Consider the following 20,967-nt stretch of genomic DNA (forward strand, 5'->3'; position numbering starts at 1 on the left):
CCAAGCTCAACATTCCAAACTCAAGATTCCAAACTCAAGATTCCAAATTTGACATTCCGTGCTCATTATTCTGATCTCAACATTCCGACCTCAACATTCCAAGTTTAACATTCCAAGCTCAACATTCCATGCTGAATATTCCGAGCTCAACATTCTGTGCTCAACATTCCGAGCTCAACATTCCAAACTCAATATTCTGAGCTCAACATTCCAAACTCAATATTATGAGCTCAACGTCCGGAACTCAGCATTCCAAGCTCTCCTCGAGCTTCAGAAGAGAAAACTGTGACTCTATCATAGCTGTTGCACCCAGTAAATTAAGTGACACATTGCTGGATTCAGTGTCTCTGCCCCTACATCATGCTGCTGGCAGACAACATAGCAAAAACTGGCTGTTAAATTCCCTCCCTGTAAACCCTAAAAGACTTCATAGCCTCATCGATCTCCAATGCTCTCATTTAGCCAGTTTGCCCTCCTTTGTTTCTGTTTAGATTGCATTCTAAGTAAGAACCGGTGCATGTGCATCATTTACAGTGGGGCAGCGTTAATGCGCATGCGCAAGAAGAGGGAGGAGACATCTGCTCATGCTCGACCTATTGCTAATGGAACTTCTACAGAAGGTGTCCAGGAGATGGTGTTTTTTTCAGGGGGTAGGAGCTTTAGATTGATGAACTTTTAAAGTATTATTGCAATTTTGAGAAAAATGTGCTCTGATCGATGATAAATTTGGCATAACTCCAATCATATTAAAGGGCTTCTTCACTTTAGGCAGCCAATTCTTATGGACCAATATCTTCTCGGACCCCTAGCAATCAACTGTGAGGGAACTTGGCAGCAAAATGTTTTCCTTTCCTGCAGCACCTCCGCAGGAGAAATTAAGTATTACACAGCCACCATTCAAATCAATGGAGGCTTCTGAGTAATACATGACAGGTTGGGACCTCCAGACTGAGAGGTTCTTTGACAGCAAGTGTTTAGCTTACCTGCAGCACCCCCGCAGGAGAAATTAAGTATTACACAGTCACTATTAAACTCATGAATACTTCTGATAAAATATGATGGGTTGGGACCTCCAGACAGAGAGGCTTTTTATATCTCCTTTGTACTCGCCAAAGAGTTGAGGAACCTGAACAGAGGACACCCACCCCCTCTCTTGATTAGCTCAGGATTCGTTAATCGACATCCCCATAGTGACAGTAATTGTTCTTTCAAGCATCTCTTTCTATGGCATAAAAGATCAAAAAATCGAAGGAACATAAAATGTATGGTCGACCAAAGCAACATAATGAGGTTCTGGAATGTTCTCCGTCATACCAACGTAAATTACGGTCTGATTTTTTTCTCCTATTCAGCAATCAGCAAGAGCTCAACGTGCAATAAAAGACGGCAGATTAGAAGCCTACCAGGTAATTGACACCAGAGACTCCCTGCCCAATAGTCTGGACGTCAACAAAGTCCTATTTACCCTATAACGAGTAATTACTCCACTCTAGTCAAGACTACAAATTGGCGTACAGGGGACTTTAACTGCCTCCGACACTAGAAAACACACACTTAGCAATATAACCTGACATGAACAAAAGTAGAAAGCTTGCTAATAAATATCATTGTATTAGGAGAAGGAGTCGTGAGGTCCCGGAACAGTAAAATCATAATAAAGGAAGAGTCAACATATGAAGATGTCTTTTCTTCGGGAGAATAGGAGGAAATGTTAAAGAACGCTTTACTAATGAGGAATCCATTCTGTACTGCAGACTGGAAGGGTCAAGGAAGTCAAAAATGGAAACTGTGAAACATCGTTAACCACCCTCTTACCTCGAGAGAAAGGAATTGCTTAAGTGGTATCTAGATCCTTCACAATATCTCTATGAGCTGTCTTGAAGGACCAAATAATAGTTTTTTTGTCCATAGGAATGGTTTTTTTTTTCAGTATAGAGTTTAATTGGGGACCATGATGGTGGGATGTTCACGAAAATAGTATCTACTGGCATGAGGTCTACCTGGAAGAAACGGATATGTTGGTCAACACATTTTGGCTTAGGTTAACCTTAGGATTGTGAGGGACTCTAGCGTTGATCCTTTAACTGCTCTATAAACATTATGTGTTTTTTCAAATCGTGACCTCAGGGAATTTCCCATTACTTGACAGATGATGCAATTGAAGACGTAAGACCAAGAGAAGATCCATATGTTTAGACAGTCAAGATTAGGGAAAGCAGAGTTCACCCAATACAGTAGACAACCAGACGGTCAGGACCGGCAGTGGACAAAAATAAAGGTCACAGTCCAAGACCAGTTGGATAATGAGGAGAAATTTAGAACACCAAGGGTCATAGAACACCAAGCTCTACATCACAAATCTACTAATGATCATGAGATGGCACACCAAACCACTGTACATAGGACACTGGGTATGAACATTACTTTTATGATTCCCACCAGATGGTGTGAAGTCTAAAAAGTTGATATGGAGTCTAAAAAACACTTCATGTTCTTCACCGTAGAGTCCCTCACAAAATTCTATGCACTTTTCCCAGTTGGGTGCCCAGTTCAAGGTTCCCAAAGTAATCACAGATTGGCAACTGCCAGGAGCATCTTGATCAGAAACAATGAAAATTAAAAAATAACATCTGGAAGAAGCAATAACTGAAGACAAAATATGAAGAGCTAGGCAACAAAATGGGAAGAAGCAAGGCAAAAGCGAAAAGAGGGTTAAGATCACAGTCAAATTGCAGAAGTGAAAAGGGTAGTTGTGAAGACACCACATTTAATCTTAACTATGCCAGACATCTATTCTTAGTAGGCCAAGAGACATAGGCTATTGTCTGAATGTAGACTATTGAATTTGTGATTTTCTTCGGTGAGTCAAGAAGCATAGACTGTTGTCATATGAGTCTGAACATTGACTCTTGAAATTGATGTTTGTGCATTGCTGAATGGCTGCTGTTTAGATCTTATATCAGCTCCAACAGGTTATTGTCTGCTATCTTTGGAGGACAGAAACACATGGTTATTGAGCAATCAATGTTTGCTAATATGTTGATTACCCATTGTATAAGCCCATGTAGCTTGTGGACCAGCAAACAGTGGAGGACAAGCTATGCATATTGATTAAATACTCAAACACTGAGAGATGATCTTATGACACCTCTCCCCTGACCGGTGGATGATCACCTGAACCACAGATGTGGGTATAAAAAGGGATTTCAATCCTTCTGCAAAAAGAAGTGTTTCTACGAAGCAACACCAAGACTCCATCAGAAGAGCCTCTACAGAACAACAGCCAAGGCACCATCAAGGGATTTAATATTTTACAGGGTGTCGACTTAAAGGACCATGGTCTTAGCTGGAAGAATACAGATCTGCTCCATTGACCATCACTGAACCCATGGAGACGTTTGGGGAAGCCAGGCTGGGACTCTCCAGTCACATGGCCCTATTGAGGCTTTCAGAGAAGCCAGGTTTAGACCCTCTGGTCACCTAACCCCATAGAGACGTTCTGAGATGCCAGGTAGAGACCCTCCAGTTACCTGGTCCCATAGAGACGTTCGGAGAGGCCAGGTTGGGAAACTCTGGTCACCTGTCCACATGCCTCAATGGACTTTCAGCTTCCTAAGCTTGTTGTTACCTACTCTCTGTGGGTGCTCTAATCCCGGTGAGACTGTAATTTTGAACCATCTTGGGTATTTTGCTTGGACTGTTCTATGTGTTGTTGTCTGTTGGTGGTTTAATAAAGTATTGCCACACTGTGTTACCCTCACTCTGTGTTGTCTGAGTGGTATTATACCCATGGGGAAGGAGAGCGGGCGATCAGTGGGATGAGCTCTGGTCAATGCGAATTCGGGCCAGCGGACAAGATCACCCACTGACCCACTTGTCTCCACAGTAGTAATTAAAAAATATACCGTTACACACATTAGAAATTACCCATAAGCCTACCATGGGGTGTGACACCATCAGAGCTGGTCTGTTAGGCTAACAACCCCAAGGGGTAAGTGACCACGACCGGAAACTCGGGGCAAGAGTGGGGAGATTTCGCAAGGGATGAAGTTTAGCTCTATTTCTGTGGTTGGGATCACTTCTTATTTCCGGCCTTTCTTGTCTCCAGACTCTTTGTTACATTCACACTTCATACCATGTTTGTGCTTTTATTTGTCTTTTTGAAATAATTTCAAAGCAAAGAAAAGCAAACAATGTCCGCGAGCGGATTCTCCCCGCAAAACTCTTATTAAATTTCACAGAAAATGTCTATTATTTAGGAGCCGCGCCTGGAGGTGCAATACAGACCTGACCCGAACGAAAGCCGCCGCTCGGAATATTAGACGATTTCTCCAACTGGATCATCAAAAATGTGCTGTTTGCAAACGAAAATCAGAAAAAAATTGCTCGTTTTTTTTTACAGAATTTTATGTATAGTTGTGTGGAGGGGAAACTGCAGAGGTCCAACCATCACCCCTCAATCAAATCAATGTGATCTTAAAGGGGAAGTCTACTTTCTATAACAGGTTACGAATTAAAGGGGTTGTCTAAAATCGGAAAAGGTCTGATTCATAGCTACACCTTTTTTTTTATACAAGGCAAACATTCAGTTTGCTACCCAGGGTGGCATAAAAATTGTGCCTTGTTGGACTCATCTGACCCATCATGCCTGGAGACAGACCCTTACAGTTACACCTCTGCTCTTGGCCCCAAAAATAATTATATACAGCACATGGCACAGAAAACACTTATATTGATGCTACTGAGCACCAAGTTATCTATTTTATCTGCTACACAGGAGACTTCTTCTACATGTCGCACAGACTTATTATAGATAGGAGTAATCATAAGAACATTGCCTCCGACACAAAACATTTTCATAATACACATAGGACAAATAAATTATATTACTGACGCTTGACACCAATAGTTTTGTCTATTGCACCAGGGACTTCCTCTCCATGCTGCAAAGACTTGTTATAAGTAACAGAAAGCATGAGAATATCAACCTAAGAAACGATACAGTTTTTTTTCAGGGACCGTTCAAATACTAAATAGGATGAAGAGGTTTCGCCTTTCAAGCTTCTTCAAAGGCACGATGGATACCCTTTGAAGAAGCCAGAAAAATGAAACCCAGAGTAGTGAAGTGGAATGATTGGAGATTTTGCGCCCTGTTCTCAAGTTGGGATAACCTCATTAATTAGCGGATTTGGCTGACCTAATTAACCTCGTGTTACAAGTACTAACAGAGATATTTTCCGGGGGCAGTACTGTAAAAACAGTTTTAATCCTATTAATTCTATGATACCATATTAATGCTTTTTCTAAATTCTTTATATTTATATCAAACTAATTTTACAGCGAAACAAGCTAAAGGCATTCAGACTATTTACAACGGGCAAATCCCATCACTGAGCTTGTAATTACCAATTACTTTAACACTGGAAATACCATCAAGGGGATTTTTCCTGTGAAATATTCTAAATGAATGACACCGGTTTACATTTTTGCAAAAAAAAAAAAAATTAAATAAATTCTGTATTATCAGTTCGTATCCAGATGCACTTTTTTTTTTTTTTTTTACCCTAAGAAGCCAAATTAAATAAAGTCAGCATTTTACTGAATCGAAATGTTTTTTTTATTGTTTTTCATTTTAAAGAAAATGGATCCCGGGAGGATTTTTGCGATTTTCCCCAATTGAAAGTACTTTCTGCTTATCTGTAAGAATTCCCCTGAATAAAATGGATTCATTAGAAAATAATATAATAGGAACTAAAACAGTAAGAGACTTAAAAGGATGGCTATGCGGGGTGGGGGGTTCTGGGAATTGCCCCATCAGCGCACGAAGGGTTAATGTTTCATCAAAGAAATAAAGAAATAGTTGTCGGAACGCAGGGCTTAATGCCCCTTCATCTTCTCAGCTGTAACGGGATTATAAATAATGGATGAATAGGACTTCATCGGTTTTAATTAATTTGGTTTGCCAATTAATTGGATCCTGTGGAAAATCCTTTAAAATTAAGCCTCAAACAGAACAACATTCCTTGCATACGGCCCTTGCATTATCTGCATGGAGGCAGAGCGAGCAATTAAACGCAAGAAGACAGGGCTGGAATAATTTAGCGTCGTCTCTGTGTTTCGGTAAAACTTGCGTTTGTGCCGAACAAGCTGGAAGGTGCGGTAAATTTTGCATAAAAAATGGCGGTACAAGGAAAACTTTTGCAATGTATTCTGATCCACAGAAGAAGTAAATGACAAAAGATTAAAAATCGGACCCCAAAAAGGGGTAGTAGCCATGAAAATGTGAATTAAAAGAGTTGATCCTGTTCCTCGTGGGCGTTCCCATGTGAAATGGGGTGGGGCTTAAAGATTTTTTTGCAGATTAAGGACACTGGCTTAGAGTTGAGCAAAGTGATTTGTATAACATTGGTCCAACAACCACTTCAGTAGTCCGTGGATGCTGGACCAGAGCTCCGCGAACCTTCTCTTAACTGCCGGCATCCCTAGATTTCCCTGGCTATGGTCCATGAGACATGGGTGACTTGTATCAGGGTACTTTTTGTACAACTGTACAATGGTTATTTACAAAGCCCACCCTATACCATAAGATATGGCATGTGATATGTCTAGGAAGGCTTTTGTAGGCCAAACACTTGGCCTATATATAAGCTAGAGGAGTTGACTTATGAAGATCCTTGCCACATAGTAAGGGTCTAATATCTGTGGTGAATTTTTGGTGCAGGTCTACAATATACCACGTGTTTCACATTGCCCACTAGGTTTTCTGCGTTGCAGGACATCTTGTTGCCTAAAAAAAAAATCTATTTTAAGGTTTCCTGTAAAACTAAATGTTATTCTCTCATTATATTCAGTTTTGTGTTGTTTGAGCCAAGATAAGCAGCTTTCACACTAACTATATCATAGAGATAAGGGTTATGTGGGAGCTTTTTCCAGATCTCTAGTTGCAGATGTTGTTGACTTTATAGTGAACAGTGATTTATAGTGCAGAGTGATTGGGAAGCACCCTCATCATAGAGAATATTATTTTGCTTGAGCTAAAATAAGCAGCTTTCACACTAACTATATCATAGAGGTTAAGGTTATGTGGGAACTTTTTCCAGATCTCTGGTTGCAGACGTTGCTGACTTAGTAATAAAAAGCCCATGGAGAGTGATTGGGAAGCACCCTCATGATAGAGGATATTATTTTGCTTTAGCCAAAATAAGCAGCTTTCACACTAACTATATCATAGAGGTAAGGGTTATGTGCAAGCTTTTTCCTAATATCTAGTTGCAGATGTTGTTGACTTTATAGAGAAAATCCAGTACATAGAGATTGGGAAGCACTCTTATCATACAGAATATTGTTTTGCTTGAACCAAGATAAGCAGCTTTCACCCTATATCTCACCCTATATACCTTACTATATCATAGAGGTAAGGGTTTTGTGGGATCTGTCTTTCTCCAGATCTCTAGTTGAAGACATTGTTGACTTTATAGTACAAAACCAGAACAGCGGGGTTGAGAAGCAACTTCATCACACTGAGTATTGTTTTGCTTTAGACTTGATAAGCAGCTTGCACACTAACTGTATTATAGAGATAAAAGTTATGTGGAAACTTTTTCCAGATGTCTAGTTGCAGACATTGTTGACTTTTGTAGAGAAAAAATTGTGCAAAGAGGTTGGTAAGCACTCCCTTCATAGAGAATATTATTTTGCTTAAGTCAAAATAAGCAGCTTTCCCACAAACTATATCATAGTGGTAAGGATTATGTGTGAGCTTTTTCCAGATCTTTAGTTGCAGACGTTGACTTTACAGTAAAAATCCAGCACAGAGAGATTGTGAAGCACCATTGTTATACAGAATATTGTTTTGCTTGAGCCAAGATAAGCAGCTTTTATATTAACTACTGTATATCATAGAGGTGAGGGTTATGTGGTAACTTTTTGAAGAACTCTAGTTGCAGACGTTGTTGACTTTATAGTGAAAATCCAGTACAGAGAGATTGGGAAGCACCATTGTCATACAGAATATTGTTTTGCTTGAGCCAAGATAAGCAGCTTTTATATTAACTACTGTATATCATAGAGGTGAGGGTTATGTGGTAACTTTTTCCAGATCTCTAGTTGCAGACGTTGTTGACTTTATAGTGAAAATCCAGTAGAGAGATTGGGAAGCACCATTGTCATACAGAATATTGTTTTGCTTGAGCCAAGATAAGCAGCTTTTATATTAACTACTGTATATCATAGAGGTGAGGGTTATGTGGTAACTTTTTCCAGATCTCTAGTTGCAGACGTTGTTGACTTTATAGTGAAAATCCAGTACAGAGAGATTGGGAAGCACCATTGTCATACAGAATATTGTTTTGCTTGAGCCAAGATAAGCAGCTTTTATATTAACTACTGTATATCATAGAGGTGAGGGTTATGTGGTAACTTTTTCCAGATCTCTAGTTGCAGACGTTGTTGACTTTATAGTGAAAATCCAGTACAGAGAGATTGGGAAGCACCATTGTCATACAGAATATTGTTTTGCTTGAGCCAAGATAAGCAGCTTTTATATTAACTACTGTATATCATAGAGGTGAGAGTTATGTGGTAACTTTTTCCAGATCTCTAGTTGCAGACGTTGTTGACTTTTTAGTGAAAATCCAGTACAGAGAGATTGGGAAGCACCCTTTTCATACAGAATATTGTTTTGCTTGAGACTAGATAAGCAGCTATAACACTGCCAATGTTGGGTAAAGGTTTTTACAGAATCTCTTATGCTAAATGTCAGGTAATACTATACAGAGAAGTTGAGGAATACCTCGTTATACCTTTAATTTTGCTGCGTGAGCCAAGATAAGCTAATTTCACAGTGACTATTTTAAAGGGGTAAAAAAAGTATAGATCTTTTTTTTGCATTGGAGGAATAGAATATAGTTTAATGTGCTATGATTTCTTGGCTCCTTTAAGACTTTCACATTGGCGTCTTTTTTTAATAAAGACATAGAAGCTGAGGAACAGCGGCATGTCGTATAACGGCTCATGGGAAATGTTCTGCTTTTATCATATTGTTTTTTTGTGTCGATGTTGAAGCTCACACAATAACAAATAATCTGAGATAAGGACAGACGTTTTGTCTCCGCTGCGTCCTCCAGGCATCCCCATCCTGTGAGCCTCTGCTGCTGCCTCCTGATTGCCTCCTGCAGATTGCTGGAGAATAGCGACTATCTGCATGGCGAAGATTACCGAACATCAAAAGTGCGGCAAAGACATTATTAAAAAATAAATGATTGTGTGAAATAGACCTTTATTCCCAATAGTTTTTGTTCATCATGATGGAACATAGACACTATCATAAGGCTGGAGAGAACTTTCCTCTATGCTCAACGACGCCTCCTACAGGCAAAGAGAACTGGCGTAGGAGGGCTGGCAACTTTAGTTATCATCCCTATTTCTTTGTAGTTTTGAGTTGTCACCTATAGCAATTTGGGAAGCTAGTCTGAGATTTTAGCCAGTGCCAGCTCCGGACGCACTACTACACTCTCCCAGGCACAGTGCATGCCCACTACTTTCTCCACGACACTGAGCATGCTCATTACATTCTCAAGACACTGAGCATGCCCACTACACTCTCCAAGACATAAAACATGCCCACTACTCTCTCCACGACACTGAGCATGCTCATTACATTCTCAAGACACTGAGCATGCCCACTACACTCTCCAAGACATAGAGCATGCCCACTACTCTCTCCATGATACTGAGCATGCTCATTACATTCTCAAGACACTGAGCATGCCCACTACACTCTCCAAGACATAAAGAATGCCCACTACTCTCTCCACGATACTGAGCATGCTCATTACATTCTCAAGACACTGAACATGCCCACTACACTCTCCAAGACACAGAGCATGCCACTACACTCTCCAAGACACAGAGCATGGCCACTAAACTCTCCAAGACACAGTGCATGTCCACAACCCTCTCCCAGACACAGAGTATGCCCACTACATTCTCCAAGACACAGAGCATACGCACTACACTCTCCAAGAAAAAGAGCATGCCCACAACACTCTTCAAGACACAGAGCATACGCACTACACTATCCAAAATACAGAGCATGCCTGCTACTCTCTCCAAGACACAGAGCATACGCACTACACTCTCCAAGACAAAGAGCATGCCCACAACACTCTTCAAGACACAGAGCATACACACTACACTATCCAAGATGCAGAGCATGCCCACAACCCTCACCCAGACACAGAGTATGCCCACTACATTCTCCAAGACACAGAGCATGCCCACTACACTCTCCAAGACACAGAGCATATGCATATGCACTACGCTATCCAAGACACAGAGCATGTCCACAACACTCTTCAAGACACAGAACATGCCCACTACTCTCTCCAAGACACAGAACATGCACCCTACACTCTCCAAGACACAGACTATGCCCACTGCAATCTCCAATGCTCAGAGCATGCCCACTACACTCTCCACAACACTGAGCATGCCCACTACATTGTCAAGACACTGAGCATGCCCACAACACTCTCCAAGACATAGGGCATGCCCACTACACTCTCCAACACACTGAGCCTGCCCACTACACTTTCCAAGACACAGAGCATGCCTGCTACTCTCTCCAAATCACAGAGCATGCCCACTACACTCTCCAAGACACAGAGCATGCCCACAACACTCTCCAAGACACAGAGCATGCCCAATAAACTTTCCAAGAAACAGCATGTCCACTACACTCTCGAAGACAGAGTATGCCTACTACTCTCTCCAAGACACAGCATGCCCACTATACTCTCCAAGACACAGAGCATGCCAGCTACCCTCTCCAAGACAGAGCATGCCAACTACATTCTCAAGACACATTGCAAGCCACCTACACTGTCTAAGACACAGAGCATGCCCACTACACTCCCACAGACAAATAGCATGCACACTACACTCTCTAAGACATAGGGCATGCTCACTACATTCTCCAAGACACTGAGCATGCCCTCTACTTTCTCCAAGACACAGAGCATGCCCACTAACACTCTTCAAGACACAGAGCATGCACACTATCACTCTGTTTGAGAAACATAGCATGTTCGCTATAATCTACAAGACATGGAAAATAAGAACATAGGAGGACCACAGGAGTATATAGGAAAGTACAAAGTTTATTACAGAAAAAAACACATTAAAAACTACACATTAAAAGACACCAAATGAAATAACCAGGGACACCTAACCCCAAATGACATCAATTCATCTACTGTATAAAATATAGCAATAGTGCCAAGTTATAATGAATTGATATGGACAATGGAAGATCCGTGCCCATCACCACCTGCCTCACAATAAAGCAATAACGTCTGATCCACCCATATAAGTACTTGGTATCATAACACATGCTCCATTATTCCAGACCCGACTATTATACACCATGTAGAGGCTGGGATGTGAACGATGTCACAGGAGGGACATAAAAAAGTCATATGCCGATCAACGTGGCCAAATATCCCTCCAGATATAAACCAAATCCGGATCTTACCATGCAGGAGGGGTCCCTGGATGAAGCGCAACCCCCGACGCACGTTTCGCCGCTCCTATACTCGGCTTTCTCAAGGGGAGTGCTTTGTTCCTACAACCAGGACCTTATATCATCACTTCCTGGGTCACATGATAATCATGTGACCACAGGCTGTGTAGCGCTGTGTGTAGCGGCGCATGCGCCGGCGGCCCATCCCCCCGTCACCTCCCCAAGCCCGGCACACGTCAGCAACAGGCGAGCGGCCGCATGGAAACCATAGCGACCAAATCGCCCGCCGCAGACGCACACGGGCCGGACCCAGAGGGCGACGAGGGGCGGAGCAAGCCGGCGCACGCGCACCACAGCAAATGTAACACAGCTTGTAAATATGGCATGATTACAAAGAAAGATGGACCTCAGTCAGCGCATACATTTAAAACAACTATTGTGAGAGGGACAGTGGCAGAACGTAATAGCGCACTCAGAAAATGCCAGCAATTGTAACATAATATTGTAACATTAGCAGTCCATGGCGATTCCATAGTGTGGCAATATCCCCACGTTCCTTATGTCCCACTCATAGGTCCACATCACGAAAGAGAAAGATAGTAGGTCCAGTTATGATGTATACTAGATAAGAAACACAAAATACAAGAAAAATAAATATACAAATATACAAAGAAACAAAACACCACAGACAGAGGGGAACAATATAATAAACGCGGGCCATGTGCATATATAAATGTCTAAAACACTTTACAGGAATGGGGCAAAATTCAAAGCCTCGTTGAGGCCATGGGGTTTAACTGTGTCTAGGGTCACAATCCATTTAAGCTCTCTTTGAGCCAGGAGCTGTTTCACATTTCCACCTCGTATACCCATATGGACCACTTCGATCCCCCTAACCATAAAGCTCCTAGGGTCACAATTGTGAACTTCCCTAAAATGTTTAGGGATCGTGGTTAGCTCCGATACGTCTGCCACTGTCCTGGCCGCGCCAATGCCCCGCACATGCTCCCTCACTCTCACTCTTAATTCTCTTGACGTCAAGCCTACATAAATGAGTGGACACCCACAAGTGGCATAATATACCACATTCCTGCTACTGCAGGAGATATATTCTTTAATTTGGAATTCTCTTGTACCGTCAGCAGAGTGAAAGGAGGTGCTGCGCAGGACATTGGCGCAGGCAAGACAGTGGCCACAAGTATGACAACCCCTACTCGGTCGTGTGGAACCAAAGAGGCCTGTTGTGGGTGCCGTGTAATGGCTTCTCACTAAGAGATCTTTCAAGTTTTTGGCCCTACGTGGGGTCATGCGAGGATAATCGGAAAGGTACGGACCCAGGGAGGGTTCCGTGTTGAGGATACGCCAATGTTTCCCAAGGATGGCTCTGATGTTGTCCCATTCATGGTTGTACTCCGATATAAACCTGATTGTTTCATCTCCAACATCCCTCCTCCTTTTGTTATAAAGCAGATGGTTCCGTGGGGTTCTCCTGGCCCTGTTATACCCGTACCGAACACACCGCCTACTATACCCCCTCTGGTGGAACCGTTCACTGAGGTCCTCGGCCTGTTTCTCAAAGGTATGGTCAGTGGAGCAGATCCGCCTCATCCGGAGGAACTGTCCGACCGGGACGGCTCTAATCGTGGCTTGGCTGTGCCCTGATGACGCATGAATCAATGAGTTCACCGCCGTTTCTTTCCGAAACACATCTGTTTCGATGGATAAATCAGAACTAACCTTAAGACAAATATCCAAAAAATCGATGGTATCATAATCATACTTGTAGGTAAGCCTGATATTAAATGAGTTAGAATTGAGCACAGCCATAAAATCCTTGAGTTGTTGTTCCGTTCCACGCCAAAAAAATAAAAAATCGTCAATATAGCGCAGCCAGCACAGCACATGGTCGGCGGCCTCCGCCCCCGCGTCCCCAAAAACCAACCTCTCCCAGAACCCCAGGAAGAGGTTGGCGTATGCGGGCGCGCAGGCCGCACCCATGGCTGCGCCGCGCTTTTGTTGGTAAAACGAATCCTTAAAAGTAAAAAAATTATGCGTTAGAACGAATTCCAACAACTCAAGGATAAGCTCACACAAAGAGCCGTCCAGGTCGGAGGTCCCCAGGAAAAAGCGGACCGCCCGTAGACCATCAGTGTGTTCGATACAGGTATAAAGGGCCTCCACATCAGCTGTTACGAGGAGAGTCCCACTGTCCACAAAGACCCCGTCAACCCTAGTCAGGACGTCCGTTGTGTCTTTCAGAAATGATGGTAATGTCTCAACCAATGTTTTCAGATAATGATCTATAAATTTACACGCAGGGTCACATAAACCCTGCATTCCGGACACAATCGGACGCCCCGGGGGGTTGACTGGGTCCTTGTGGACCTTAGGTAAGAGGTAAAATGTTGGTACCTTGGGATATACAACCATCAGGCCATCCAGGACTTTTTTGTTAATTATCCCCTCTTCAAACGCTCGACACAGAATTTTCTGTAGCTGCACAGAGAAGGAGCCCACCGGGTTATGGGTAAGCCTTGCATATACCGTCTCATTACGGAGCTGTTTATATGCCTCCTTTTCATATGCCAAGTTATAATGAATTGATATGGACAATGGAAGATCCGTGCCCATCACCACCTGCCTCACAATAAAGCAATAACGTCTGATCCACCCATATAAGTACTTGGTATCATAACACATGCTCCATTATTCCAGACCCGACTATTATACACCATGTAGAGGCTGGGATGTGAACGATGTCACAGGAGGGACATAAAAAAGTCATATGCCGATCAACGTGGCCAAATATCCCTCCAGATATAAACCAAATCCGGATCTTACCATGCAGGAGGGGTCCCTGGATGAAGCGCAACCCCCGACGCACGTTTCGCCGCTCCTATACTCGGCTTTCTCAAGGGGAGTGCTTTGTTCCTACAACCAGGACCTTATATCATCACTTCCTGGGTCACTTATATGGGTGGATCAGACGTTATTGCTTTATTGTGAGGCAGGTGGTGATGGGCACGGATCTTCCATTGTCCATATCAATTCATTATAACTTGGCACTATTGCTATATTTTATACAGTAGATGAATTGATGTCATTTGGGGTTAGGTGTCCCTGGTTATTTCATTTGGTGTCTTTTAATGTGTAGTTTTTAATGTGTTTTTTTCTGTAATAAACTTTGTACTTTCCTATATACTCCTGTGGTCCTCCTATGTTCTTAGTTTATTAGGAGTGGGTTATTATAGGGGCCTGGGCATCGTTCCTGGCTACCTAAATATTATGAGTCTGGGTTTTTGGGCAAGACATGGAAAATGCCTAGTACACTTTCCCAGACACAAAGCATGCTCAGAACACAACCCAAATGGCATGCCTACTACACTTTTTCAGATATAGAGCATGCTCACTATCACTCTGTCCCAGACACATAGCTTGCTCACTATAATCTCCCAGACATAGAACTTTTTCATAACACTGTCACAGACACGGACCATGCCCACTATACTCTCCAGACGCAGAGCATGCCCACTATACTCTCCAGACGCAGAGCATGCCCACTATACTCTCCAGACGCAGAGCATGCCCACTATACTCTCCCAAACACAGAGCATGCCCACTACACTTTCACACAATTAAATTGAAATCAGTCCCTTCTCATGGCACTACATTGTAGATCCACCAGGAACAACATACTACATCACTGGGCAATAATGCATTGGGGCATTAGAGATCTGACACCGAATCAGTGGGCCATCAGGTATAAATCACAGCATTACCGGCCCACCAGGGATGTGACACTACTTCACTAAGCTACCAGAGAATGGGCAGAGACCAGAGAAGAAGGTGCCACCATCTGGTATTCAACCACTGAGTCACCAGTGACTGGATAACAAATCACATAATAATTAGAGATTTGGCACTAAACCACTGGACCATCAGGGACCGGACATTGTATCATTGGCCACCATCAGCTGCATAGTCATCAACCTTAGTACTAGATTACTAAGGATTAAAAAATGTAATGTCAGGTTTACAGAATGTTCAGCAATTGACTTACAAAGCACAAATACTGAACCAACAGCTTACCAGAAATGACACAGCATCACTAAGCCACCAGGGACAAGACACAGCATCACAAAACCACCAGGGACAAGACACAGCATCACAAAGCCACCAGGGTCAAGACACAGCATCACCAAGCCACCAGGGACAAGACGCAGCATCACTAAGCCACCAGGGAGAAGACGCAGCATCACTAAGCCACCAGGGACAAGACACAGCATCACAAAGCCACCAGGGACAAGACACAGCATCACAAAGCCACCAGGGACAAGACGCAGCATCACTAAGCCACCAGGGAGAAGACGCAGCATCACTAAGCCACCAGAGACAAGACACAGCATCACAAAACCACCAGGGACAAGACACAGCATCACAAAGCCACCAGGGTCAAGACACAGCATCACCAAGCCACCAGGGACAAGACGCAGCATCACTAAGCCACCAGGGAGAAGACGCAGCATCACTAAGCCACCAGGGACAAGACACAGCATCACAAAGCCACCAGGGACAAGACACAGCATCACAAAGCCACCAGGGACAAGACGCAGCATCACTAAGCCACCAGGGAGAAGACGCAGCATCACTAAGCCACCAGGGACAAGACACAGCATCACAAAGCCACCAGGGTCAAGACACAGCATCACTAAGCCACCAGGGACAAGACACAGCATCACAAAACCACCAGGGACAAGACACAGCATCACAAAGCCACCAGGGTCAAGACACAGCATCACCAAGCCACCAGGGACAAGACACAGCATCACAAAACCACCAGGGTCAAGACGCAGCATCACTAAGCCACCAGGGAGAAGACGCAGCATCACAAAACCACCAGGGACAAGACACAGCATCACAAAACCACCAGGGACAAGACGCAGCATCACAAAGCCACCAGGGTCAAGACACAGCATCACTAAGCCACCAGGGACAAGACACAGCATCACAAAACCACCAGGGACAAGACACAGCATCACAAAGCCACCAGGGACAAGACACAGCATCACTAAGCCACCAGGGACAAGACACAGCATCACAAAACCACCAGGGACAAGACACAGCATCACAAAGCCACCAGGGTCAAGACACAGCATCACAAAGCCACCAGGGACAAGACACAGCATCACAAAGCCACCAGGGACAAGACACAGCATCACTAAGCCACCAGGGACAAGACACAGCATCACAAAACCACCAGGGACAAGACACAGCATCACAAAGCCACCAGGGTCAAGACACAGCATCACCAAGCCACCAGGGACAAGACGCAGCATCACTAAGCCACCAGGGACAAGACACAGCATCACAAAGCCACCAGGGTCAAGACACAGCATCACCAAGCCACCAGGGAGAAGACGCAGCATCAATAAGCCACCAGGGACAAGACACAGCATCACAAAGCCACCAGGGACAAGACACAGCATAACTAAGCCACCAGGGACAAGACACAGCATCACAAAGCCACCAGGGTCAAGACGCAGCATCACTAAGCCACCAGGGAGAACACGCAGCATCACTAAGCCACCAGGGACAAGACACAGCATCACAAAGCCACCAGAGACAAGACACAGCATCACAAAGCCACCAGGGACAAGACGCAGCATCACAAAGCCACCAGAGACAAGACACAGCATCACAAAGCCACCAGGGACAAGACACAGCATAACTAAGCCACCAGGGACAAGACACAGCATCACAAAGCCACCAGAGACAAAACACAGCATCACTAAGCCAACAGGGACAAGACACAGCATCGCTAAGCCACCAGGGACAAAACACAGCATCACTAAGCCAACAGGGACAAGACACAGCATCGCTAAGCCACCAGGGACAAGACACAGCATCACAAAGCCACCAGGGACAAAACACAGCATCACTAAGCCAACAGGGACAAGACACAGCATCACAAAGTCACCAGGGACAAGACACAGCATCCCTAAGCCACCAGGGACAAGACACAGCATCACTAAGCCACCAGGGACAAGACACAGCATCACTAAGTCACCAGGGACAAGACACAGCATCACTAAGTCACCAGGGACAAGACACAGCATCACTAAGCCACCAGGGACAAGACACAGCATGACTAAGCCACCAGGGACAAGACACAGCATCACTAAGTCACCAGGGACAAGACACAGCATCACTAAGTCACCAGAGACAAGACACAGCATCACAAAGCCACCAGGGACAAGACACAGCATCACTAAGCCACCAGGGACAAGACACAGCATCACTAAGCCACCAGGGACAAGACGCAGCATCACAAAGCCACCAGAGACAAGACACAGTATCACAAAGCCACCAGGGACAAGACACAGCATCACTAAGCCACCAGGGACAAGACACAGTATCACAAAGCCACCAGGGACAAGACACAGCATCACTAAGTCACCAGAGACAAGACACAGCATCACAAAGCCACCAGGGACAAGACACAGCATCACTAAGCCACCAGGGACAAGACACAGCATCACTAAGCCACCAGGGACAAGACGCAGCATCACAAAGCCACCAGAGACAAGACCCAGCATCACTAAGCCACCAGGGACAAGACACAGCATCACTAAGCCACCAGGGACAAGACACAGCATCACTAAGCCACCAGGGACAAGACACAGCATCACAAAGCCACCATGGATAGGACTCTCCATGGGATACCAGGAATTGGGTATTAAGCAATTGACTTGACAGGTGCAATGCAGTAATCAACTTCACCTAAGCAACTAAGACTGGACACAACACCATTACGCTGCCCGTCATTGGTATTAAACCACTGGGTCACCAGGGCCAAAATATCAATTCAGAAATGACCAAAAAGAATTGAGATTGTTTGTCCAGCTTTGGGACAGAGTAGGACTTGTAGCTTTAAAAGAGGAATTCATGTGAGAAGAAGAAAAGAATGTCTCCCCCGAGCACGGATGGAGGTACGTAGTGGCTTTATGAATCCATGGTGGAAACAATTACTATAGGGTGAAACTACAGGAGAACGACACTCGCATGGACACTCCGCGAATCAGCCGCATCGGGGAGTCATAGTCATCTGTCAGTCGGGATCTGCTGCTCCATGAGGTCAGAACCAGAGGAAGTTACAGAAGAAAAGTAGAAGACGATCACAGAGGAAGCGTCCAGGTCAGAACCGAACCTCCAAGATGGCGAAACATGTATGGTAATGTGCACGGAAAGCCAAGAGATGGTGTCACTATACAGTATAGTCAGGATCAGTAATGTATGTACACAGTGACTGCACCAGCAGAATAGTGAGTGCAGCTCTGGAGGATAATACAGGATGTGACTCAGGATCAGTAATGTAATGTATGTACACAGTGACTGCACCAGCAGAATAGTGAGTGCAGCTCTGGAGTATAATACAGGATGTGACTCAGGATCAGTAATGTAATGTATGTACACAGTGACTGCACCAGCAGAATAGTGAGTGCAGCTCTGGAGTATAATACAGGATGTGACTCAGGATCAGTAATGTAATGTATGTACACAGTGACTGCACCAGCAGAATAGTGAGTGCAGCTCTGGGGTATAATACAGGATGTAACTCAGGATTAGTAATGTAATGTATGTACACAGTGACTGCACCAGCAGAATAGTGAGTGCAGCTCTGGGGTATAATACAGGATGTAACTCAGGATCAATAATGTAATGTATGTACACAGTGCCTGCACCAGCAGAATAGTGAGTGCAGCTCTGGAGTATAATATAAGATGTAACTCAGGATCAGTAATGTAATGTATGTACACAGTGACTGCACCAGCAGAATAGTGAGTGCAGCTCTGGAGGATAATACAGGAGGTAACTCAGGATCAGTAATGTAATATATGTACACAGTGACTGCACCAGCAGAATAGTGAGTGCAGCTCTGGAGGGAGTATAATACAGGATGTAACTCAGAATCAGTAATGTAATGTATGTACACAGTGACTGCACCAGCAGAATAGTGAGCGCAGCTCTGAGGTATAATACAGGATATAACTCAGGATCAGTAATGTAATGTATGTACACAGTGACTGCACCAGCAGAATAGTGAGTGCAGCTCTGGGGTATAATACAGGATGTAACTCAGGATCAGTAATGTAATGTATGTACACAGAGACTGCACCAGCAGAATAGTGAGTGCAGCTCTGAGGTATAATACAGGATGTAACTCAGGATCAGTAATGTAATGTATGTACACAGTGACTGCACCAGCAGAATAGTGAGTGCAGCTCTGGAGTATAACACAGGATGTAACTCAGGATCAGCAATGTAATGTATGTACACAGTGACTGCACCAGCAGAATAGTGAGTGCAGCTCTGGGGTATAATACAGGATGTAACTCAGGATCAGTAATGTAATGTATGTACACAGTGAGTGCACCAGCAGAATAGTGAGTGCAGCTCTGGAGTATAATACAGGAGGTAACTCAGGATCAGTAATGTAATGTATGTACACAGTGATTGTTCCAGCAGAATAGTGAGTGCAGCTCTGGAGTATAATACAGGAGGTAACTCAGGATCAGTAATGTAATGTATGTACACAGTGACTGCACCAGCAGAATAGTGAGTGCAGCTCTGGAGTATGATGCAGGATAAGTAATGTATTGCATGTCCACAGTGACTCAGATCATGATGCAGATCGGACAGTGAGTCTTTATATATCTGAGCTGCGGTTCTCACCTTGGGTTTAGGATTTTGCAGCCTTTCACATTTTAGCAGTTCTTTCATTAGTGTAGAGATCCGTGCAGACTCCTGATGTGCGGGGGATACTTATTTCGGCCTTTCTTGTAAAGAAATCCACAGTCGGCTTCCATCCTCCGTGATGTTCATGAAGAGCAGATGCTGTAATTACTGGCTGAATTATCTGTTACTGTGGTGTATCTGGCAGGGGAGCGCTGCAGATCTCACAAGCGCCTGATTAAAATTTACATCACTGCCTCAGTTACACGAGCAGTAAGTTAATATATTAACAGGAGCCGGATGTGGTCTGGGTAGAAAAAGTTCTTAAAAAACTTTGCTGGATTTGTTAATTTCTTGTTCTCTGGGCCTCTGGATGATACTTTAAAAAAAAAAAAGTTCTTCAACTTTTTCTGGTCCTTTTGGCGCAATTTGAAGCAATTTCTTACCATCACCGCTTGTTGTCAGTGAATGGGGACCTAGCATGTAATATGTATCAGTCTGACACAGCATTGTCTAAGGGCAAATCCCCAATTTGAAAACACAGAGACCGCCATTTACAGGATCACGTAGTCAATAGATCTATCGTCAACATATTTTTGAAAATATACAGTGGGGCAAAAAAGTATTTAGTCAGTCAGCAATAGTGCAAGTTCCACCACTTAAAAAGATGAGAGGCGTCTGTAATTTACATCATAGGTAGACCTCAACTATGG

The 20,967-nt window shown here is 43.9% G+C and overlaps 1 protein-coding gene across 1 annotated transcript; it reads left to right on the top strand.

Moving 5' to 3' along the window:
- The first annotated feature begins 553 nt into the window (after window positions 1-553).
- LOC138674424 (adhesive plaque matrix protein-like) lies at window positions 554-18,274 on the top strand. Its single transcript, XM_069762270.1, has 3 exons — window positions 554-650; window positions 1,353-1,406; window positions 15,642-18,274. Exons 1-3 carry the CDS (start codon window positions 554-556, stop codon window positions 18,272-18,274), a joined length of 2,784 nt encoding a protein of 927 aa, XP_069618371.1.
- Window positions 18,275-20,967: the final 2,693 nt, after the last annotated feature.

This window comes from Ranitomeya imitator, chromosome 4, assembly GCF_032444005.1.
Source record: "Ranitomeya imitator isolate aRanImi1 chromosome 4, aRanImi1.pri, whole genome shotgun sequence".
In the NCBI taxonomy this organism is placed as follows: Eukaryota; Metazoa; Chordata; class Amphibia; order Anura; family Dendrobatidae; genus Ranitomeya; species Ranitomeya imitator.

Bases quoted from the DNA above. Each gene is read 5' to 3' on its own strand.
- LOC138674424 (XM_069762270.1), top strand. From the start codon at position 554: ATGCGCAAGAAGAGGGAGGAGACATCTGCTCATGCTCGACCTATTGCT. The intron at 651-1,352 runs GTAGGAGCTTTA...TCTCCTATTCAG, and splicing joins GATGGTGTTTTTTTCAGGGG to CAATCAGCAAGAGCTCAACG. The intron at 1,407-15,641 runs GTAATTGACACC...CTAAGCCACCAG, and splicing joins GCAGATTAGAAGCCTACCAG to GGACAAGACACAGCATCACA.